The sequence below is a fragment of the Rattus norvegicus genome, chromosome 5 (assembly GCF_021556685.1).
Source record: "Rattus norvegicus strain SHRSP/BbbUtx chromosome 5, alternate assembly SHRSP_T2T, whole genome shotgun sequence".
Taxonomy (NCBI): Eukaryota; Metazoa; Chordata; class Mammalia; order Rodentia; family Muridae; genus Rattus; species Rattus norvegicus.
Genome location: NC_141538.1, coordinates 67759094 through 67784366, shown reverse-complemented (window position 1 = coordinate 67784366; position 25273 = coordinate 67759094). Strand labels below are relative to the sequence as shown.

The following is a 25273-nucleotide window of genomic DNA, read 5'->3' as shown; positions in this document are numbered from 1 at the left end:
CATTTTCTGTACGTTAGACCTGACTCTAGTTTAGTCAACCATCTTTTAGGCAATAATGACAGAAATGTGAGTGGTTACAAAGCACCATAGGTTTCTCATTCAGTAAGCATATGATTTCCAGACTAAAAACAGACATTCAACAAGCTGCCCACTTTCATTATGAAGCTAAAAGTTAAATGAAGGAAGGGACAAAATAAAGAGGTGGTTATGATTGCACATACCTGCTTACAGTCTGAGCCAAGGGAAAGAGCCACCTTAGACCAGGCTCAGAAAGCCACATGCTTATTCCTACCTATATTAGGGTCGTCTTCTCCAGGAAATTTGGTATTAACAGAGGCTGTTGGATGTTTATTATAATGGTAATTATTGCCAGGTATTTACTGACCTGTTTCTTCAAATTTCATCCATGTATAGCAAAGATCGCCCACATGCCCTTATGTGGTGGGTCCTGTGAATTTTACTAATGCAGACAGATGTGAAGAAGTTGTATGTCTGTTCTTAGTGCCCTATGGTAAACTCACCTAGGTAGGAATAGACTTATTTGGAAGTGCTGCTGCTGTTGCTGCTGCTGCTGCTGCTGTTTTGTTGTTGCTGCTGCTATAATCACTACCCAGGAAGAAGAGAGAAACATGGCAGCCCTGGTGACACACAGGAAAGGGAGTGGATCATGATCCTGATGTTCTGGTTTAAGACAAGCATGTCAGAAATTCTGTAAGATCAAAGGAAGATAATCCCTGGTCATTTGAGACTAGACAGGAGCATGAGAAACAATTTTGCAGAACAATACCTGTAAATGAAGATCTGAGATCACCCTGATCCTAAGCAGACATCGTACATTTTCGTGTTTGTGTATCATTCTCAAAGATAAATGACCATCAGGCATCTCTCACTCAGCCCCCTTTCTGAACAACTGTGCCTTTTAAGATCATGTTATGAATCACTGGTGGCTTCCAATGAAGTTCAGAAGATGAAGCAGACGAATTTCTAAATGCACAATCTCAAACCATAACAAGCATATCCACAAACAGCAAGATGGAGATAATAAAAAATTTCCTAACCTGAGGAAGCTGATCTCAAAAAAAAAAAAAAATTTTTTTTTAAAGCTCTGAAATCTTCAAGAGAAGGCAGGAGTGGGTGGTTCAGGTCCTAGCACATGGGAGGCAGAGACAAGTGCATAACTATGTGTTCAAAGGCAGCCTGGTCTACATGGCATGTTTCAGGCCCATCAGGGATGCATAGTGAAACCCTGTCTCAAAAATCCAAACCAATTAAAGAGAAATTGAGGATGGCACTAGAAAATGGACATGCCTCCCATGCTCATGAATGGAAGACTCAATGTTGTGAGAGTAGCTGTCTTGCCACCTATAGATGTACAGATTTACTGCAACTCTGTCAAAATAATGCCATCCTTCACAAAGGAGTGGAGCATATCTTAAAATTCATTTAATGTCAGACTAGTGGTCAAAGAAACCCCATTGTAGCTGATTTCAAGTTCTACTGCAAAGCCATTCTGATGAAAGCAGCAGGACACTGGCTCAGAGGCATGTAGATAGGTGCAGTGGAATACACGGAGATATTCTGCCATTCTGCCACAGTCACCAGATTGATACCAACGATGCTGAAAATGGTCATTGGAGAAAAGACAGACTAACAAATGGTGTTGAGAAAAGTGGCTCTCTATGAGCAAAAGGATCCACCTAGATCCTTCTCTCTCATCCTGGACAGAAATCAACTCCAGGTGGATTAAAGAACTTATAAAGCCAGAAATTTTAACTGGACTTACGTGGATTAAAGAACTTATAAAACCAGAAATTTTAACTGCTAGAGGCAAAGGTAGGGAACACACTTCATGGTGCAGCCATAGGTAAGGACTTCAAACAACACCAGGCCCTCAGCAAATGAGGGCAACTGCTGACAAAAAGCTGTGAGATTAAAAAGCTTTTTGTACAGCAAAGGAAATACTTAACTGAAGGCACAGCCTACAGAAAGGGGGGAAATATTTGCCGGCTGTATGTCTGACAAGATTTTCTTTTCCAGTGCTGAGGATTGAACCAAGGACTTTTTGCCTACTAGGCAGATACTCTACCACTGAGCCATCCTGACAGGATTAACATACATAATATACAAAGATCTCTAATTAGAAGGAAATAGGCTAAGGAGACTGTGGAGTTCTCAGAAGAAATACAGATGGGTAGGAAGTACAAATGGTTGATGCTTTGTTCACTGTATCAAGAAAATGGAATCAGCCTAGATGTCCATCAACCATGAATGGATAATTAAAATGAGATACACATACATATACACAATGGAATTTTATTCAGCTGTTAAGAAAAATGAAATTCAGCTGGCTGGTAGTAATCCCAGCACTTGGAAGGCAGAGGCAGGGAGATCTCTGAGCACAAGGCGAGCCTGGTCTATAGAGTGACAGCCGGGGCATTATTTTGACAGAGTTGCAGTAAATCTGTACATCTATAGGTTGCAAGACAGCTACTCTCACAACATTGATTCTTCCATTCATGAGCATGGGAGGCATGTCCATTTTCTAGTGCCATCCTCGATTTCTCTTTTCCTGAAAGTGGGAGGAGAATTAAATTCTATACTTTGCAGGAAAATAGAGATGGGAATTTTTTATTGAGGTAACCCAGGCTTGGAAGGATAAACATGTTCTCTCACATGCACACTGTAGTTTCTGATTTTTATGTATATGTGCTTAGGAGAGAATGAGTGTGGGGTAGAGGCCAGGAAGGGGTTCATGAGAGAGGGGAATAAAGACACCTTAAGGGAGAGAGAGGAGTGGAGGAGGTTAATACTAGGAGTGGAAGGGTTTACACTGGGATGTGAGCAGCTGTTGTTGTAAAAATGTAAAAAATAAAAAAAGTAGGGTTGTCTTTTACACCCCTAGGTCCGGCCCCTAAGTGCCCCAAGATATCTGCTAGCTATCTTGGCAGAAACATCCCAACTCCACGGCAGCGGCCCAGTGTCTCCAGCCGCCTCACACTTTCCTACACTCAACTGTCACATAAAAGAACACACAACACAATAACCTTTGGCCCAATTGATAAGATATAATTGCCCACCTAAATATATAAAGCCCAGTACCATCCATCCCTTAAGAACATTAATAACAAAATACACAGAGCGGAATCTTTTTTTTTTTTTCCTCAGAGCTGAGGACAGAACCCAGGGCCTTGCGTTTGCTAGGCAAGCGCTCTACCACTGAGCCCAACCCCCACAGAGCGGACTCTTAACATCACCTGCCATGGCTTCTCTCCCTCTCACTCCTGTCTCCTCCTCCTTTCCGTTCCAGTCTCCTCCTCTTCCTTCAAACTTCTCTCCTGCCCATCCTTCCTTCCCCTCCAATGACAGACCTCCTATCTTGCACCTGCCCCTCACCTGTATTTTACAAATTCAGTGGGGAGAAGGTTCTGGTGAAGTCGTCTGAGTCTTGAGTAAGTGACTAGGCAGCTGTCCTTGGGGCAGTGGAATTAGCACCAAAATACAGATAACTCCAGGGCAGACCACAACAAGCGGGAAGATGGGAGTGAGTAATGTGTAGGAAGGTTAACCACAACCAAGTATGTATGAAAATGCCATAAAGAAACCTGCTACTTTGCATGCGAAGATAAAAATTTTAAGCGTGTGTAACAGGTTACCACCATTTGTGTAAAGGATATCAACTTTTAAAAATCCAATGTTTTCTCATCTTTGCTCATAGTGTCCTTCAATATTTGTGCTCTATTTTTTTACAGATCCACCACACTTTTGCATTAGTGCACTTGTCCTTTAAACCTTGGGGAAATAATAGTAAATCATGTAACTGCAGTCACTAATAGTTATAGTTAGTCTGAACCAACCATATTGGGCATTTAGCATTCATAGTTATTAACACATGAAGTCACTCTGTGTCATAGACAGGGTATCAAAGGGGTAGCCTATAAGAATGTCTTGAACTGGGATGGAGAGATGGCTCAGTGGTTAAGAGCACTGACTTCTCTTTCAGAGGTCCTGAGTTCAAATCCCAGCAACCACATGGTGGCTCACAACCATCTGTAATAGTATCTGTTGTCCTCTTCTGGTGTCTGAAGACACCTACAGTGTACTTGTATATAACAAATAAATCTTCAAAAACATGTCTTGAACTGTTAACCCAACTCTACCTACCATGTAAATCTCTAATAAGACTCACAGAGAAAAGAAAGGCAGCTATAATATCACTTTCCGTTCTTATCAAAAGAGGCTGTTTGGAAAGAAGCTGTTTATATGAACTTTGTTCAAATTCTGTTAAGTGTGTCCCTTTAATAAGCCTTGCCTTGCCTAATCCCATTGTCTGCTTTTCCAGAAAAGCCTTTGCACTCTTTCAGCTACATCCTATTTCAATATTAGTTTGTCCAATTGTAAATTTCTTAGGCCTTGTGAAGATTAATACTGCCAACTTGACAAGATCTAGAATCACCAAAGAACCAAACCGAGCTTCTGAGTATGCCTGAGGAAATTTCTGGATTAGGTTAGTTTGTGCTACAGCATTGCACGGGCTGGAGACCCAGGCTCCATGAAGAAGAGGACGCTGAGCACCAGCGTCCGCCACTTCCCAACTCTAGATGTAAAGCCTACAGCTGCCCAAGCTCCTGAGACGGAGGCAAATGAACCCGTTTCCCTAAGTGCTTTGTTAGTGATCTCAGCAAGAAAAGTAACTCATGTAGACCCTACCAGTCCTACAAATCTAACTGTAAAACAGTCAGTTTTAAAAAAAAAATCCCCTGGGATTTTTTTGCTGACAGATCAGTCTTCCAGATCAAGACTTAATTTGCAGAAGAAAACTGTCTTCACCTTGATTCTGGACTCTTCATGACATTCAAGTTTTCAGTGTATTTTCTAGATTTCTTGTCTTTAATTTTGTATTCCTCTTAATGGCAAACATGGGCAATGCACAAAGATTTGCTATGCCCTAGCACCTCCAAAGTTATAGTTTTGCAACTCAGCTGTTGAGTCTTCTCATCCTGTGTTTCATGCCAATAAAATAATAATAAAATAATAACAGCATCTGCAGATGCCTGGTCACATTCCAGTTGAAGCTTACTGTCTACTTGGAGAGGTCTTACTATCATTATGGAGAAGCTTTCAACTCTGAAGAATTGCCTACAGGTGAAAGAGAAATGGGAGCCAATGAACAGCATCGAGTGGGAAACATGACCATGGCAAACTGGACTTCGGAGTCCTGGGCAGTAAAAGGTAAATTCCATGGCATTTCTCAGTGGGTTAAGTAATCATCAAAAGGTAGGCATTCAGTATTAAAACAGGAGGATCTCAAAAATCAGAGGTGAGAAAAGAAGAAAGCTACGTTAAACACACCAAAAGCTGCAGCCAGTATGAAGGTATTTCTGGCAACAATGGGGAATGAACAACTCACAGCACAGACTGATGCAAAGCACCATCAGTTCCTTTAAACCAGCGTTCTCAGCCTATGGGTTATGACCCCTTTGGAGGTTGGACAGCCCTTTCATGGGGGTCACTTAAGACCAATGGAAAACATATCTGCATTAAATTCATAACAGCAAAATTTACAATTAGGAAGTAGCAATAACAAATTTTGTGGTTGATAGTCACAAGGAACTGTTGTTAGGAAGGTTGAGAACCACTGCTTTAAACAAAGAACTGCTGTATTTTAAATAATGCAGCCACTCTTGTCTGTTTCCCCCTAACCAGCCTCATTGTTAAGTTGTACGTACATTCAGTTTCTTGTTCTCATTAATGCCTTGACTTTCCCCGTGTCATTTTGTTTCATGCAAGTCCTTACTCACTTGAAGCTTACTGCCTGTTCCATCAGGCATCTTCTTCCTTCCCACTGCTCAAACACCAGCTCTGCAACGCCTCCCCATTCGCTTCCAGTTATTCCTTCATCAGGAATCGGATACCTTTTCCATCCTCTCCCTGGTGCTTACCGTGCTTTGTCACGTCTTACCCGGTTTAGTAACTGCGTGGCTTACTACGATAGGATCTACAGGTCTATTTCTGTATATGACACTAGAATTTAATACACAACAGGAATTCTGTTTATTGTTTGTCAAATGGGTGAATTTTATTGCATATTTCCTAATAACAAACCAATTCAGAAAGGAATGAATTTTGCAGAAATCCTTGCCGTTTAGCCTTTCCTTGTCCTTACTTTGCCATACTTAAAGTTCAATAATGTGGAAACTCCTTTTAGGAGTTTAGTTGGTGAAATGCAGTAACACAGTAATTAACAATAGCAGGAACATCTCAAATAGTTGATAAGTATATGCAAAAGGCAAACTATCAAGTGACTTGCTCAAACGGGAGTGTTCACAGGGGCCCACGGAAGTTCACTTGCTGTTGAAGGGATCCTCCGATTTGGCTTCAAAGGCACTGACATGGTTTGGAAAGTTAAGAAATTGCATCTAATTTCTTCTTTTAGATGAATTTATATTCTTACATTTCTTTCCATTTTGCCTGATTTAGACCAATGAAGTTGGGCTGAGAGCCTGCAAGCTTCATCAGGCAACTTGACATGGCCTAACAAAATCTTAAAATAATGGAGGATCCCCACCACATCCCAAATCGTTCTCTTAGATCTTATACAAAATAGCTTTGTGATCTTGGTCAAATCATTTGACACTTTTTATGTTTTTATTCCAATATATTTGTTGGGTTAACATTGCACAGATGTATTTTTGTCACAAGTTAGTTTCTTTGAAGATAGCAATGTAGATACGTAACTCTTTTATTATTATTTATAACACACAAGTTCTTCTGTGAAATGGTGCCAAACTGATGAGTACAAACAGAACCACTTGTTAGGAACCCGTGTTAATAGCAGTTATAAAACAGAGCTGGATGTATGTAATCCCAGCAGGAGGATTGCAACTTCAAAACGAGCCTGGGCTTCCAGTAAAACCCAATTGCAGAAAACAGAAACAACAAAACCACACACACATACAAACAGAATCTGAATGTGTGTTAAAACTCGGGGCCAGAGGAGAAGCACTGGTCAAGCCTCTGGAGACTTTGGGGATGTCATCAGACCTCTGTAAGCACCTGAGAGCAACATCTGAATTCCTCTCTGTGATGATAAACTATTGCTTGCCCAAAGGGGACCTTGCTCCAGGCTTGCACTCCTCTATCCAGAGTCCATGCTATCAGTGAAGGGCTTCTAAGGCATTCCTGAGAAATGCCTTTGCTTTCTAACAACTCAAAAGGTTTGGCTTCTGGCCTTTTACTGGAAGGAAATACTATGTGCTAGATATTTGTGGTTGGGTTTCCAAACTTCTTGTCAACAGTAGGTGTTACCAGTTTCCAGTCCTCACTCTGCAGAAAACATGAGCATGGAAGGCAGGCAGGCAGGCAGGCAGGCCGGCCATCTGTGGCCAGTTAGGAGTTTCAGGAAACCCCCATCCACGATGCAGAAGTCTGGCCATTCTAGGTAGCTTCAGCATGTTCGCCCTCTAGGTATGCTAGGTCCCTGGCTCTCGTGTGAGGTAGGAGAGTTAACGCCAATAGAAGACACAAAATTGAGATGGGAAAAGAGCAGAGTCACAAGGTTTGGGAAAACAGTCTGGCCAACACAATGGACGTGGCTTTTCTTATTTAACATGCAATTGTTTTGGTGGCAATCCAAAAGCAGATGTTCAGAAATAGCTTATTACCCACCCCCTACCGTTTGTGCACAGCTTCCCAGGGGGCATCATTTAAAGCGTAATGATTAATTGATTTTAAAAGCTCTGAGAGATTTGTTTTTAAAAGTCGTGTTTACTTTTAATTATATAAAACATTTTGAACAGTGATCATAGCCTATATGAACCAATGTGTAGAGGGTGGGGTGGGATAGTGGTGCTCATTTTATACTTGAGCTGTGTGTTGTATGCATGGTCACAATTAAGAGCAGGCTGTGGACACCTGGTGAGGCGCCAGAAGGCAAAGTAGTAAATCAGGGGTCTGGGTTGTTCACAGCGGGCCTTGCAGTCTCTGAGCTCTGAGGCAGCAGAGCATGGCAGAGTGGGGCTCAGCAGCCGCCCCATCCAGGCCTTCTGCCTTTGGAACCGGAGACTGAGCCTTCGTTCCTCGGAGGCCCCGTTACCCTGTCCACACAGGCCTGGTGAGTGCCTGGCACACTGCTTGGGAGACACCAGTTCTTCCTTAGGGAAGGGTGTTTTCTGAAAACTGAGGGTAGTAATCTATTTGTAGACCGAGACAGGCAGAGCGGGTTGAAATTAGCATGTTGAAAAAGCAAAACATCAGAATGTATTGCACATAATGGTAAACATTTTCAATGAACATATATTCAATTCTAATACATTTTTTTTTTACTGTGGGTTACACCAAGTTTTCAGAGAAATTATCAGATTATGATATCAAAAACGTCTTTTGGAGAACTGCCATTACTGAAATGAAGTCTACAAATTTTAAGATATTAAAATGATTCTTTGTAACTAGCTGAAATAAAAATAAGACATAAATCACAGAGATGATAAATTTAACTAGACAGTATGGGTCATATTAAATTCACTTTTAAGATCACTTCTGTGTCATATTGACTAATTTATACTTTTTAGTACTTTATATCATTTATAGTTGATTAAACACTTCTAAGAAATGTCCACAAAAGTTGGCTATTGGATTCTATTGTGGAGAAATGAGAAACAATTTCTAAATAACTTTAAAGTATAATGGAATTTTAGAGGACTGTAGTTCCTCAAGCATTAGGATGGCTAGAGTCAAAAGTTGAACACTGATGGGTCATGAACACATCAACAGTCCCACACTAGCTCAGCAAAGATGCTAAGTCCAGAGGGTGTGAGTTCACATACAAGCTTCGCCCTGCCTCTTTGACTTCCGTGTGCTGTGGACACGCTGACTGATGGCACTTTGGGGATTAATGGAATTGAGTATTAAGCTGAGGAAGATGAAGTAGAACACGGGAGATTAAAGAACTGAACAACACTGTTTATTCTTACAATTCCAGCTAAGCAGGCGGAATTGACTGTCAGAATTACCCGAGGGCCAAAGTTCAAGACCCTTGTTTTGGGTGGGTGTGGTGACACACCTTTACTTCCAGCACTCAGGAGGCAGAGGCAGGTGGATCTCTGAGTTCAAGGCTGGCATGGTCTACACAGCAAGTTCCAGGACAGCCAGGCCAGGGCTATACAGAGAAACGTTCTTGGAAAAAAATGAAACGAAACAAAAATAATCTTGTTTAAAGTAGAATCTGTATGAGTTCTGCCTGTCCCCTGCTCGGGTTTGACATGCTCGGGTTTAAAAGAGCAGCAAGAACTAGAGAACAAAGAATGACGTTAAAAGTGATTACTTTAAATACTTAATGCCCAGTGTGTTTGGCAATATTTCAGGATCCGACAATTATTCAAAGTTTTTGTTTGTTTGTTTGTTTATTATTAAAGTCTTAAGTCAGCAGAGAAGAAGTACTTGATACTTCCCAATCTTTTACTGAGATGTAGTGCTTTGTTTCATAGGGATGCACTGGTAAGACTCACAGGCATTAAAGGGAAGGCTGTTGTGACACAGAGGGAGGGGTTAGGGATTTAGCTCAGTGGTAGAGCGCTTGCCTAGAAAGCGCAAGGCCCTGGGTTCGGTCCCCAGCTCCGAAAAAAAAAAAAAAAAAAAAGAAAAAACAAGACACAGAGGGAAAGATAGCAACTGACAGAGGTCAAACATCAACTCATCTCTTAAAAGAAGCTAAGCGGTAAACCCTTCGGCCCTTGAACCTGTGCTCTGGCTGATGGTGCACTTTCCTCAAGAAGAGATAACTGAAGGGACCAGTGGCTTCTTCCTATTCCTTTTCTCTATATCTCAAACCTTTCTGTTTTGAGACAAACATGGAATTGGTCTAGACCATGGCTGCTGTCCATGTCAACTATTGGGTTAGCACCACGGATCTTTCCTTGAGTCTGAATCGTGGACTTGGCTGTCTAGAATGTGAGAGAAGTTGAGTGTGAACATTGGGCAAACAGCGGCAGGAGGGGAGACGACCTGGGAAAGGCAGCAGTGAGAGATGTGAGGTAGAACGCTCCTTCTTGGACCTCCAAGAAGACTCGGGGAACTCGATTCCTTGAGGCAAGTATGCCAACCCCTTCTAAACCCACTTCTAAAGTGCCCTGGGGTGTGATCTTGTACTCCCCTTAGCCCAAATAATTTTGGAAATATTTAAATCTTTTTCAACTAAAGAGATTACAGGTAGGGTGGCTAGAGATGGAAAGCTATTTAAGAAGGCAGATTATGAGAAAAATCCTTATGACAGACGTAGAATTCACCCTGGAAGCGGATAGTCTTCAGATTTGGCAGCAGGAAATGGGCTTGACGGGTGGTCAGCAGGCCTAGCATGTGGGGTGGGGAGGTTCTGTACTCCTCACCTGGAGACAGGAAAGACCAGGAAAACACCCGTGCCACAGTGAAGACACTATAAAGAGAAAATGGGCTTCTCTTTCTATTTTGGAGTATTAATTTCCTTCCCCAGAAAATTTAGATGGATCCAAGTACAACAGTTCTCAAGTCTACAAGAAGTTCACCTGTGCCCCCTGCTGAGCACATCCCTACCTGACAGAAAGACTCCTGACTCACACTCTGTTCCTCCCTATAGGAAGAAACATTCTACAAACACACTGACCCTCAGGCATCCAATATATTCCTACACATCTTAGATCCTTAGAGTTACAGATCCAGTTTTCACATTGCTAGGCTGAACCTTTGCTCTTTGGCAGTCTTTAAACTTGACCTGACGGACCCTCTGCCCAGGCTCCTCCACCTCTAAAATCTCCATTAACACCCAGCAAACAAACACGTCCACTTATGGTGGCTCAAGGCTGCATGGACAGGGGGAGCCACTTCTTAACACTGTTCCAACACCAGCAAGTTGCTCCTTAGGTCGGGTGCACAGTACCAGCTGGAAGCTGGGCTTTAACTGCATTTTTTGTCACTTTGGCTAGGGAGATCTGGACAGCTGGAAGTGAGCTTCTCCATCATTTTCTGTTTCCTTCTTTGTATCAATTTTCCACCTGTGAAGCCTAACACCCCACCACCAAGTGCAGCTGCAATTCCTGCCACTTTGAAGCCTGCGAGGAGGCCGATGGGACCCCCCACCACTCCTCCGATGACTGCACCTGCCACAGGCAGGGCTGCCAGCTTGTATTTTGCAGCCTGTAAAAAAAAAAAAAAAAAAAAAATTCAATTTAGAAATTGAGTTGAGAAAATCTGCCTGTGGTGATGTGCGCTTTCCTCTCATTACTCCTGGCAATGCCTCTTTAACTCTAGGTTCATAATTAACCTCAGAGATTATTCTTGGAGGGGTGTGTGTGTGAACCTGTTCCACAGGTACTGCCATTACCCCAGACCATAGAACTAAAGGAGGCGAGGTGTGCTCCAGACTGGACTGTACAAAATGATTTTACTTGCAAAATAATCAGCCCACTATCTGGCTGGCCTACTCAGGCAGCCTCAGCAGCCGCCGGCTCCCAGCAAAGCTTTGATTCAGCACAGAGAATATTCCACACTAGGCACCTGGGCTGAAAGTCACATCATACGGATAATAGCTGCTCCCACTCCTCCAGTGCTGCGGCAGGCTTGTACTTTAGTTCTGCCTGGATTAATGGACTGCTCTCTCTTCTCCCTAGGCCTCTGCAGATATGCCTTCATCACAACTAAATGCCCTAGAGTGAGGCCACAGTTCATTCTTTTCGGAAAAAAAAAATTCTCTCATGATAGAATGAATCTGGGAGTAAAATATTACAGCCATTGATTTCTTACACTACCTATGTGTCATTTCTTCCTTATTTCCTTAATTGCTGGTTCCCTCGACACTGAAGAGAGCAGATCAATTGGGTTAATACTAGAGATTCCTGGGAGCCGGAGCACCATTGATTTGTCAGCAGGAGTGGAGTCTTACCTTCTGCAAGTTTTTGGTTCCCTCTTCAACATTCACAGCAGCACTGTTGACATGGTCTGCAATGCTGTCAATCTTCTCCTGCTGAGACTGGATGCAGAGGAATTATGAGTGAGGGGTCCTGCTGGGGAGCAGTGGGAAGCCAACACACACTATTTTAATTCCTGTAATCAGGCCCCCGGGTACTGCAGCCTTGCAGTCTTAATAGTGGTTCATTAATAGCATCTGATAAACCATGTCGAAAGTACAAATTCACTTTCAGGAAAGAAGAGGGGGACTTAATGATTAGGTAATAAAAGGGTGGCACCTTCATAGCAAAAAGCACCTCACACTGGAATTCATTCAAACACACAAACATGTTATTCTCCAAATGAACCTACTTTGTAGGAGGAGAAAATCCAAATAAGCATTTAAATGTTTACATGCCAAGTCGGGTTTGATAGCAAAAAAAAAAAAAAAAAAGGAAAACAAGTTCAAACATAACAACAACAAAAGGTCCATAACTTGTGTTCTTCAGAGAGTCACCTTAGGAGGAACATGCCCTTGATCCTACAAACTGTTGTTGTTGTTGTTGTTGTAAGAATGAGACTACAATTCACTGTAATCCAGCAGGAAATCTTTGCACTTTTGATATGCAATAGGGAGCAAAGAAGGATTCTGGGTCTTGAATTTTACTAAATTAAATATAGAACAAGTTAAAATATTTCCAGTCAGCAGCATTAATACAGCAGTCCACCTAAAGCAGCAGCACCTGTTCTGAGACAGCAGCAACCATGACCCCTGAAGTTGCTGATGCATGATGAGTGGGATGGCTAGGGCCTGCCATTCTCTCTAACGTGAAAAACCACCTCAGTGGCACTCAGGTGCCACTCAGGCTACTGAGCTCTGCCCAGACACCTCGGTCACAAGCAGTCTGTTCTAGAAACAGGATCTCGTCAAGATCAACTTATTTATATACATACCTGCACACACACACACACGCACACACACATAACTAAATCACTATAACTATATAGTTAAATATATACATATGTATACATATATCTACACACACACACACACGTCACTGTAACTATATATAGAGTTAGTTAAATAAACACACACATATGGTGGAATAGGATAGGTCCTGACCAGTGTAGAAACCTCATGTGATTACTCTGACCATCGGGGCACAGGCATTTCTTTCACTCCCGAATTTGCAGAAAAACACGGGACAATGCCTCCTTCGTTCCACATAAAGCCACCTTATACAGTGTGTGTGATGTGATTCATCTGTCTTTATGCTAAACTGACTTATCGAGCACGTATGCCTGACACTTTCTACTCCAATCAGCATTCCATGTGAGGACATGGGTGCAACAAGGTCTACCAAACCCCACCTCCCTCCTATTAGCATTACTGATACTCTTTCCCTGCCCAACAAGCACCTTCTCTCTGCCAGGCCTTTTGTGCTGGCCATTCATTCCAGGATTCTCCAAAACCATCTTGAGCTCCTTAAGTTCTAAATAGTCTGTTTTCAGTGTTAATTCGAACTTGTCACACAAATGTATGCAAGGGTCTCAAGCTAGATCACTAGTGTGTGTGTGTGTGTGTGTGTGTGTGAGAGAGAGAGAGAGAGAGAGAGAGAGAGAGCGCGAGCAATCCAGGAGAGGGTATCAGATCTCCTGGAGCTGGAGTTCCATCAGCTGTAGGTGCTGGGAACCAAATTCAGGTCTCCTACAAGAGCAGTACACGCTCTTAACTGCTGAGCCGTCTCTGCAGCCTCCCATTTTACACACTTTGAAGGTCACTGTTACTCATGATAAGACTGCCACAAAACCTAGGCTTGGATATTCTGTGTTTAAATCCCAGCACTGCCCTGGTATGTCTTTGAGCCAAGTACTTACATCTACTACACGAGGACAAAGGTGCTTCTACTTCAGTTAAAAGGAGGATGCAATGAGGTGTCTGCAAAGCACAGTGGGAAAGCAGAAGTACCTACCCATCTGGTGACAAGGTTTAGTGAGCTTTGGTTCCTGTGATCGTGTTCTCAGATAATAGATGTGTGGATCTTAATTTTTATGATAGCAAAGCTTCTTTAAGTCAGCTTTCTTCTTAGCCAAACAAGCAAAAGTGCCAGCATTAATAATACCCAACTGGGCTGGGCTCCTGATACCTTAGCAGTGCTTCTGTCTGGGATCCACCCAAGGTTTATGTTCTTGCCCGAAACAATCTATGCTAGCAGATAAGTCACTGGCAGTAAAACCTTATCATCAACTTTTACCTCAGGCTGAGAAAGGAGTCTGCTCGGACTATTGCTATTTCTGCTCTCCGAGTGACCAGAAGACACCAGGAAGATACACTGTGCCCTCCTAAGACTTTACTGCAACACTGTGACTGTCTCAGTCAAGAGACACCATGACCAAGGCAACTCTTTTTTTTTTCAAAGAATGTAATTAGGTATTTATTTAGTATAAAAGGCCTGTGCACAGTGTAACAAATACAATTTTTACAGCTGTTTTGCAATCGTGGCACCTGTTCATTTTTGTTTCATGCTCTGAATTACTTCATCCAGTAGTTTGCTCACTTCTTTGTGTCTCGTTACTGCTCGACTCATGCAGTCCTGAAGTTTAGCTCCAGTCAGCCCACTCCCACCTGGCTTGTGAAGACAGCACAGCTTGCCTTCCTCGTCCATTACTATGGTTAAGGGTCCTGTGGACAGGTGCTGCTCCTCTCCGGTAGGATCAACTATCAGCAAAGTGTCATCAAACACAGCAAATGAAGTAGCAACTGGGTTTGCTCTAACATTCAATTTTTCTTCTTTAAATTGGCTTCCGCTAAAGCAGTTTCTTCGTTTATAGTGACTTCAGGCAACTGTACAATCTTTAAAGCTGCTAACAAAGCAAACGTGCAGGCATCCAAAATGTTCCCGTCGTAGTCTAGGCAAATAAGGTCCAAGCAGGCTTCCCTGGAGAAATGCTTAAGTCCTCTTTCTTAATTATCTGTGACTTCTCAATGACATCTGCAATGAACTGGCTGGTTACTTGAGCCTCTTCTCCAGGAGGTCCAGTCCGAAACCTCGATGAACACAGCAGTGGTAGGTCCACATTAGGGACGACATATCGTCCATCGGGGGCATCTACTGGTGGTGCTGCCAATTCTGCTTTACCTCCACAAATGACTGTGGCGTTCCCCACCTTCACTAGAGCAGAGCCATCCGCTGTACTGATTGAACCTGTGTTCACAGTTGTGGTTCTGAATTCACCAAGTTCTCTTCCATCAGGACGGCAGTTTTCTTTCAGAAATCTCCTGTAATACTCCAGTGGTTCCACAGTTTTGAACCCGGCCACCATTTTTCCTGCCCGCCCCAAGGCAACTCTTAAATAGGAAAACATTTAACTAGGGCTTGCACAGTTTCAGGGGTTTAGTTTATCATCCAGGGCAGGGAGCACAGTGACAGGGAGCATAGAGGCACACATGGTGCTGGAGTATGGAGGAGTAGCTAAGAGTCACATCTTGATCAGTGTGAATCGCCAAAAGACAGAGACTGGGCCTGGCATGGGCATCTGATTCCTCCAACAAGACCACACCTCCCAATCCTTCTAATCCTTTCAAAGAGTTCCACTCCCTGGTGACTAAGCACTCAAATATATGAGTCTATTGGGGCCATTCTCATTTAAACCATCACAATGACTTTTAAAGTTTATTGTAGAATAGTAAATAATGAATTTCTCCCTACAAAATTCCTTTGGAATAATAAGATTAAAGATTACCAGAAAAATACCCATCCTAAGATTACTCATTATTTCAACATCATGCAACTAGCAGCCCAAGATGACTCCATCTGTCCTGGGGCAGTAGGCCACATCGGCAGGTACTACAGACATTGGAAGTTTGCTTAGGCAGAGGGCAGAAAGCCCTTCCCTGGGATCAACAGGCTCCCCTCAACTGTACAGACCTAGCACTTCCTTCCGTTAGTTCGGCTTCAATCCTCCAACTGTCTGTATCTTCAGATTCTACTCCATGAATACGGAAGGCTTAATGATATCTACAATGATGGCAGTTAGCTGTCAATCACCATCAGAATAACAAACTATGCTATATTCAGAGCTGAGTCCTTAGCTCTTTCTACCGGGCCAAGCTGCACATGTGTAACCTACCACCGTCTATGAAACTAGGCTCCTCCCAACAGCAGGGGCTCGGGGAATCTTTGCTTCTATCTACCTACTTTCCCTCTTTGCTGCTGACTTGTTTAAGTTTGTCTTCACCTCCTAGATTTCCCACACTGGACCTTCTTCACCCTCTCCCCGGAGAGGCATTTTACTCTTTGGCACTTAGAAGTGTTTTCAGCATCCCTTTAATAATGAACTAAGCTATGTATAAGGCACACTGCAGTATTTATCAAACTAACACACACATCCCATTTCATAGAAGAAAAATTCTCAAAACTTCAAAAATATGCCTATGAATTTCATTTTAAGAAATATTGGGGGGCTGGAGAGATGGCTCAGAGGTTAAGAGCACTGACTGCTCTTCCAGAGGTCCTGAGTTCAAATCCCAGCAACCACATGGTGGCTCACAACCATCTGTAATGAGATCTGATGCCTCTTCTGGTGTATCTGAAGACAGCTACAGTGTACTCATATATAATAAATAAATAAATAAATAAATCTTTAAAAAAAAAGAAATATTGGGTCAGATTGCTCTACTGACCTGAAAACAGCTGAATCTGTGTAACAGTTTTAGGCCCTAAGATTCAGGAGAAAATGTAAATGCTTACCGAGGAGAACTCAAGTTGGATACATGAACCAGAAACTAATGAGAAATCACTTTCCCCCTGAATGATTGCTGTGGGTACTTGTCAGCCCAACATCAAACAATATTTCCTGTTATTATAGCAAACAACAATCATTCACTCAACAAATTCACCCTCCGATCCATTTACATCAACAACAGAGCTCTGCCTTAAAGGTTATTGTACAGTCTTATGCGTGAGCTTGGAAAGCTATGAGTTTACGGCAAGGCCCAGACTGCAGATATGTCCCTGTACTCTCCCTAAGTTCTAGCTATAATCATATGCAATCAGAGACAGAAAGGCCCAGAAGAAAACGGGAATGTGATGCAGTGGCAGAGCACAGTTATCTTGGCCTAGCAAGGCAATAAGCAGGGTAAAGAAGCAGGAACACTTCAGTGTGCAGACTAAAGGGACTCAGTACAGGAGTGTCTGAAGAGAACCATGCTGGGAACCAAGGTAAAGAGCCAGACCAAGGCTGCAGGAGCAGCTGAGGCAGATGGGAGTGAAAGGGGAAGGATGTGTCTGCAGTAGACTTCCCATCAGGCACGCAGCAAAGCTCTCTGCTGTCGAATACCATGCTAAACCTCACAGCAGTCGTGCGAGACTGACTCTAACTGAATCCACTGTAGCCCCATTACAATGCAGCTAGAGCAAAACTGGACTTCAGGAGCCGCAGAGAAAAAGAAAACAATGTAGGAGTAAGGGTAGCATCTCCTCCAAGTTCTGGCCCAGCCTTCTTTAAATTCTCTGGCTAGATAGAAGAAAAGGGCACCTGCACAAACAGAGCAGGGCGACTGGTAGATACTAATACACTGAGAATTACTGGGCTTCACTGTAATCCCCCATTATCTTAGTGAATCCTTTGTTTCACAGCAAACTAGGTGTACACCTAACATTTTAATGACTTTTAAGGGTACAGTTTTGTGGCACTTCATTTACAATGTAGAGACATCATTAACGCTATCCTATAGGATCCTCTGATCCCACTGAGGTTAGCATAGGGCTGTGTGTGCAGAAGGTGCTCCTTGAACACATGGTTAATTTGCCCAGCTACAGTCATGTCCATGTGACAACAGAGGATGTGGTCACTCTTGTGTTCCCTGCTTAGTCCCTGTTGTGAATCCTTGGCCATGTATCCTAAGAACTCAGTCTTCCTGGGAATAACAATCAAGGTTCTTCTTGAGCCAAATAGAATTGTGACTCCTGTCCTTACAATTATAACTAAGACATTTGTATGGGGCTATGGCTGTGACTGGAACCTTCTGTATATGTCCTTCTTAGACTGCTACCTATATAACATACACACACAACTATTAATCCTCTATAAACTTTATTTTTTTCTTTCATATGCCTAACCACTGGAAGAGAAATGTATTTGTCTTGAGAAGAGTTAACTACATCTTTAATTTGTTCTTTAAATCAACTTTAGTGATGAATAATTTACATGTATTGAAATGCATTTAAATATACATATTGATGGCTCTGACAAATGCATATTTTTATGTAACCATGCACACAGAGACTTTGTACACTGCATTAGATTGGGAGATTATTAATTATAATAACGATATATCTTGATTGTAAACAACACATGTTTGGGGTATTCATGTATCATTTCCTGCAATCTGCAAAATAAAAACAGACACCTAATCCAGAGACTTGTAACATTTTCTTCCTTCCTTCCTTCCCTCCTTCCTTCCTTATTTACTTAGAGGAATCAAAAATAATTCAAACAATTTAATGCTTTCAATCTTGGTCATACAGTTCAAGAAAATATCCATAAGGCAATATAAGAACAAGCCAACACTAGACAGTGTGGAACTCATTGGTACAGGAGGGCCACAGAAGAAGAAAGACTTTCTAAGAAATGAAAATATTTTGATGTAGGTTAAAAAAAAGAAAAAACAACAAACAAATAAACAAAACAACAACAACTTTGAAAACCTCTTATTTTGAAAGAAGACAAGTGTTCTCATCCCATAACTGTTAATAAGACAGAAGGTTAGTGTTTGAGAACTGGAACAGAACACAGAACTAGAGTAACAAGCGCTGGAGTCCTCTGTTCCAACTCTGAGAAGCTGTGGCCTAGGAGTTTCCACCTCAGAGCCAGGCCTTAGAGAAGCCATGCCGCAGAAATGGTGGGTCCCATTTCACAGCTTAACAAGAACAGATCATAAGCCTAGGCAGTACACTGGGAAAGGCTTCACACTTGTGCAAGCACACATTCATGCACATGCTCAGATGCTATGCCTTTCTATAATTCCTAGGGAAAACAAAACAACAATTTAGAAAAATAATGACAGAAAAACCTCTCTTTCCTCCAAGACAACAGGTTCATTCAGGTCTTATAACAAAAAATAAAAACATACAGTATCCTGTCTATGACTTCACCTTCCTCCAGTTGTTCCTCAAAAAGTCTTCTGAGCATCCTTTACACTATATAGGCAGGCGTTACCACTCTACCTATAGAGTACATTCCTGTAGCTCGCTCCTAACTAGTCACCTGCCCATGACCTCCTCTTCACCATTATAACAGTTTCTCCAAGGCAGACTGGATTGCAGCAGTCTAGCTTGACCACACATGTGAACATATCAGGACCAGCACAACTTGGCTCTCACCATCCTTGTTTGCCCCTGGTCCTGCAGGCTTTGGATAATAGAACATTAGCACTCTGAGACAGTCCACACAGCTCACCATGTTTTGTCCTGGCTCACCTGCACTGGTGTGCCCCTGGGGCTCTCTGTCAGCACTTACTCATTCTTCTAGATGTATGATAATACGGCCTCTGTGGAGGTAGTTTTAATGCTGCTACTTTATAAACCATGTCTCTCTCCCTGGAATACTCTTCTTCTTGGAGCTGATGAGGCTTGTCTATATTTCTTATTTTTGCATTTAGTTTTCATGCTTGAAAACTGAGTCTGGGAATTCAAGCCTTCTTCTTCCTTCTATGGAATTCCAAAAGGCAGAAAGTGGACTTTATTTATGTCTATAAAAAACTTTGTCAGACTTCCAATGCTGAGAGAACCGAGCAAAGTACTTTTTCTGTAATACTGATTGACTTGATCTAGAATTTAAGGAGTATATACAACAGCTAAATACAACTGTAATAGTTATAATCTAGGCTGGGTGGCTAAGAGCACTTGTTGTTCTTGCACTGGACCCAAGTCAGGTTCCCAGCACCCATTTAGCAGCTCAAAGCCATCTGTCCATCACTCCGGTTTCAAGGCATCCAATCCCTTTTTCTGGCTTCTGTGGGCATCGAACACACAGGCACTGCACATTCATAAATGTAGGCAAAACTCATACACACACGAGCAAATATTTTAAAAATATGTGACTTCTATTGAATTTCTAATCAAAGGGACAGTGACTGATCAGTTCTGAGTCTCTGTTACATACTTACATTTACTAGGAGGGACATATCGGTGACCAGATGGCTAAGCTCAATTAAGTCCTTCAAAGAGAGAGAGAGAAGGGGGAAATTACTTACTTTTACATCCCATTGTTACTATATACGTAGTGTGTATATATCCACACAGACACACACACACACACACACACACACACACACACACGTACACATCTTTAACATACCGCTTCTAAGGTTTCCCAGGACTCAGCAGCATTTTGGTCTCGAGGAATTTCAGGCAAGGCATATATCTGAGTCAGACTCTGGGAAGCAGCTTCAGCCTCTCCAGTGTGGACTCCTAGATGGACGCAGGCCTGGTTAGAGTTTGCTTCTCAGAAAGGAAAGAACACTAACGGGCTCCACAAGACGACTGCTATACAGAATGCATGTAACTTGCTAAGCTTTTAGGTTCAGGCTAAAAGTAAATAAGTCAATATATGAAAATAGCACTATGTACCCCTGGGAAGCCTCTTCTCTGAGTAGGTGCAAAGGCAGAGCAAGGCCTATACATACACACGCTGCATGAATGGGAGGAAAGGCTAGAAGTGGAAGAGGCGGCAGTGGGAACTACTACCCTTGACCAGCATTCCACTAGACACAAGAGTAGCAACAGGTCTAACATGCTCTGCTGCTAAATCAATCCTCAGGCTCGGACTTAGCTATTGTAGTGATAAGGGTAACACAACAGGTGTCAGAAGCAAGAAGGTGGGACAGGTGAGAGGGCTGCACAGGTGAGCACATGCAGCAGACCTCACAACCTAAGTTCAATCTTGGAACCCACTGACAGACGAAGGAGAGAACAGTTGTCCTCCCACCTCCATACACACCCCACAGCTCATACACACACACACACACACACACACACACACACACACACACACACACACACACACGCCTAATTTTGAAGAAGGAAAGTAGGCTGAGGCTTAGCTCAATGGAAGAGCATTTTGGGTAGTAGTAAAGTAGAAAAGGGGTGTAGTTATATGTTTGTAGCAATTATCATCAGTCTCTCTTGGTGGCAATCTGATCAGCAGTGAGCACATTTGCAATGTGAGTATTTCTGGACATGTAACTCTGTTTAGAGCCACTCCTCCTCCACATATTTCCACGGCTTCTTCAACTTTTCTAGTTTTTAGAAAGTTCTCAACCCTCAAAACTATTTATTAAGTAAGTGTTACTGTGGTGACAAAGCAGGCTGCACCAAGACACTTACCTTTAAGTCTTTCTGGGCCCTCATGCTAGTTTTACCAATCTTTCATTCATGAAATTGACATTTGTTGCATATCTAACAGAGACACAACAGTAGGCTATAAACCAAGCCTGTAGTGGCAATAGCACAGGGATATAAGTACTGAGTCAGATCAGAAAGATAGGTATTAGAACCCTGGTCTGGAGACTTGCTGTTCGTGCTTATACAGTTTACTTTGCATAGAATCTGTCCCTGCTGCCACCACTGCTACTGTCGCATCATGAGGAGAGCTTTGATGGAACCTGTGGTACAGGCATGAACTGACAAGTTCAGTCAGTATTATCTGACAAGACTATGCCATAGGTGAGTCTGATGTCCCACCAAAGTGTAGGACAGGCATGAAATCCTGACTCGTGGAAATGGTAGTTAGGGGTTCTGAGGCTGAAGCCTGAGGAGGAGAGAAAACCAGAGGCAGAATGGAGTGTGGTGCCCAAAGTGTGTAACTCAAGGAGAACAATGTGTGCAGAGCCTTAAAGCTGAAAGATGTGCAGTCTGACTGATGCACAGAGACGTGAGGAAGAAAGCAGAGGCTGAGGCTCACAGTCTAAGGTGAGATCACTACAGGGCATTGCAAAACTTTCCCAAGAGCTGTGTCTTTCTCATATGATCTAGCGAACTGTGAAGGGGAGCTAGAGACTACTGGGAAGTTGGAAGGTGCCATAATCAGGCCATAGCCACATTGTGAAGAACACATCAAGGATGGAGTTGATAGGAGAGAAAGCTGTAGTGAAAAGCCAGTTGGGAGGCTTTAACAACATATCCAGTGCAAAATGACAATCTTCAGCCTCAGAGAGCCAACAGTGGAGATGCAGGATTCCAGAAGCTCTGCTCAGTCTACTTTTAAGCTCAAAACACCTGCCATCATAAAATATTTTTTAAAATTATACTTTATTTATTGTGTGTACACATGCATTTATCTGTGCCATGGTGCACATGTGAAAGTCAGAGGACAACTTAACAGAATAGGAGATGGGTCTCTCCTATATGATCAGACTCAGGTCTGGGTGGCAAGAGCATTTACTAGTCCCAGTGACTAGTTTAAACACACAGTTCGACGTTATGTGTTCTTTTTACCAAGGATGAAAATGTGGATGGCACAGACCATGATTCCCAAAGAGCTTACATTCTAGGGGAACCAGACATAAAAGAGGGGTAGACCATACTAGAGACAATAGAGTTCAGAGGGAATTCTAAGTCAGCTTGAGATAGCAGGTTAAAGGTGGAATCTAAGTGCTAGAGGGAGAAAGCAGCATAAGCAAGCGCCTCACGAGAGTAGAACACAGCTGAGCTACAACCAGCAGCCGGGAGTTAGCAGAGCATGAATCATGAGACACAGAAGGAGAAGAGCAAAAGGCACTGGAGATGAAGTGGGGCCTTTCTGACCAGAAAAAGACTTCATGTGGCAGACAAGAGAAGGCTTTGAAGGATTTTACAAGTGAAGTGACACGGCTGTGAACTGACCTACTCATGAGTCAGTCATAATGAATTATCAATGGTCATATATTAATTACCATTTACTTTCAAGTCCTTTTGGTTTTCCCAGCCAAGCCTAGAAACCAATGATATTTTATAAAAAGTGTGATTAGTTTATTTTCAAAATTAATGAATACTTTATTCTTAAGAAAAAAAATTGCTGTGTACAGATCCCCCTGGGAGAGTGTTGGACTTCCTGGAATGCTGACACACCTGACAGCACAGGTGAGACCACCACTTCTGTTTGGAGGGACCCACCCAGAGCCCTCAGGACACAGGAAACAAGGACCAGTGTGGGATAGAATACTTCCCATTTGCCTCTGTGCCTGGAGTCGACTCTGTGCTCCAGCTCTCTGTACGCAAACCCGGCCAAGAGAGAACTGGTCTCCCAGGAGTCCTGACACACACACTTACAGGAAGGTCAAGCCACTGTCAAAGGCAGCAAGACCAGCTAACACCAGAGACAACGAGATGGTGAAAGGCAAGTGCAAGAACTTAAGCAACAGAAAACAAAGCTACTTGGCATCTTCAAAACCCAGGTCTCGCACCACAGCAAGCCCTGGATACCCCAACAAACTGGAAAAGCAAGATTCTGATTTAAAAATCACATCTCAGCATGATGTTAGAGGACTTTAGGAAGGACATAAATAACTCCCTTAAAAGAAATACAGGAGAACACAGATAAATAAGTAGAAGCCCTTAAAGAGAAAGCACAAAAATCCCTTAAAGAATTACAGGAAAACACAACCAAACAGATGAAGGAATTGAACAAAACCATCAGGATCTAAAAATGGAAATAGAAACAATAAAAAAAAAATCACCAAGACAGACAACTCTGGAAATAGAAAACCTAGGAAAAAGATCAGGAATCATGATGCAAGCATTATCAACAGAATACAGGAGATAAAGGAATCTCAGGGGCAGAAGATACACAGAAAACACTGAGACAAATGTCAAAGAAAATGAAAAAAAAAAAAAAAGCAAAAGGCTCCTAACCCAAAACATCCAGGAAATCCAGGACACAATGAGAAGACCAAACCTAAGGAAAATAGGTAGAGAAGAGAGTGAAGACTCCCAACTTAAAGGGCCAGTAAATATCTTCAACAAAATTATAGAAGAAAACTTCCCTAACCTAAAGGAAGAGATGTCCATAAACATAAAAGAAGCCTACAGAACTCCAAATAGATTGGACTAAAAAGACAATCCTCTCGTCACATAATAGTCAAAACACCAAATGCACTAAAGAAACAAACAAACAAAAATACTAAAAGCAGTAAGGGAAAAAGGTCAAGTAACATATAAAGAAAGACCTATCAGAATTACACCAGACTTCTCACCAGAGACTGTGAAAGCCAGAAGATCCTGGGCAGATGGCATACAGACCCTAAGAGAACACCAATGCCAGCCCAGGTTACTATATCCAGCAAAACTCAATTAATATAGATGGAGAAACCAAGAGAGTCCATGACAGAACCAAATTTACACAATATCTTTCCACAAATCCATCCCTAAAAAGGATAATAGATGGAAAACTCTAACACAAGGCAGAAACTACACCCTAGAAAAAGCAAGAAAGAAATCTTTTTGCAACAAAACCAAAAGAAGATACCAAAGAAACAGAAATCCACCTCTAACAACAAAAATAACAGCAAGCAACAATCACTTTTCCTTAATATCTTTTAATATCAATGGACTCAATTCCCCAATAAAAAGACATAGATCAACAGATTGGATACATTAAACAGGACCCAGCATTTTGCTGCATACAGGAAACACACCTCAGTGAGAAAAACAGACACTTCCTCAGAATAAAAGTCTGAAAAACAACTTTCCAAGCAAATGGTACCAAGAAACAAGCTGGAGTAGCCATTCTAATATCAAATAAAATCGACTTTCAACCAAAAGTTATAAAAAAAAAAAATAGGGCAGATGGCATACAGACCCTAAGAGAACACAAATGCCAGCCCAGGCTACTATATCCAGCAAAATTCAATTAATATAGATGGAGAAACCAAGACAGTCCATGACAGAACCAAATTTACACAATATCTTTCCACAAATCCATCCAAAATAGGGCATTATACTCATCAAAGGGAAACTCTAGCAAGATGAACTCTCTCAATTCTGAATATCTATGCTCCAAATGCAAGGGCACTCACATTCATAAAAGAAACTTTACTAAAGCTCAAAGCACACATTGCACCTCACACAATAATAGTGGGAGATTTCAACACCCCACTCTCATCAGTGGACAGATCATAGACACAGAAACTAAACAGAAACACAGTGAAACTAACAGAAGTTGTGAACCAAATGATTTTAACAGATAGCTATAGAACATTTCATCACAAAACAAAAGAACACACGTTCTTCTCAGCACCTCATGGTACCTTCTCCAAAATTGACCATATAATTGGTCACAAAACAGGCCTCAAAAGATACAAGAAGGCTGAAATAATCCC

At 42.2% G+C, this 25273-nt stretch overlaps 1 protein-coding gene and 1 pseudogene across 6 annotated transcripts in view; both read right to left on the bottom strand.

Annotated features, from left to right (window-relative positions):
- Positions 1-6050: 6050 nt before the first annotated feature.
- Positions 6051-25273, bottom strand: part of Stx17 (syntaxin 17) — a 60685-nt gene continuing 41462 nt past the window's right edge. For 2 of the 6 annotated variants that reach the window (XM_087660389.1, XM_087660388.1), the window contains exons 6-8: positions 20275-20387; positions 20084-20134; positions 17993-19625 (exon numbers count right to left, since the gene is read on the bottom strand). In XM_087660389.1, coding sequence (XP_087516515.1) covers positions 19494-19625; positions 20084-20134; positions 20275-20387 — 296 coding nt within the window. In that variant the 3' untranslated portion in view covers positions 17993-19493. 6 annotated transcript variants of the gene reach the window in all.
- On the bottom strand, positions 14319-15251 carry Exosc8-ps1 (exosome component 8, pseudogene 1; annotated as a pseudogene).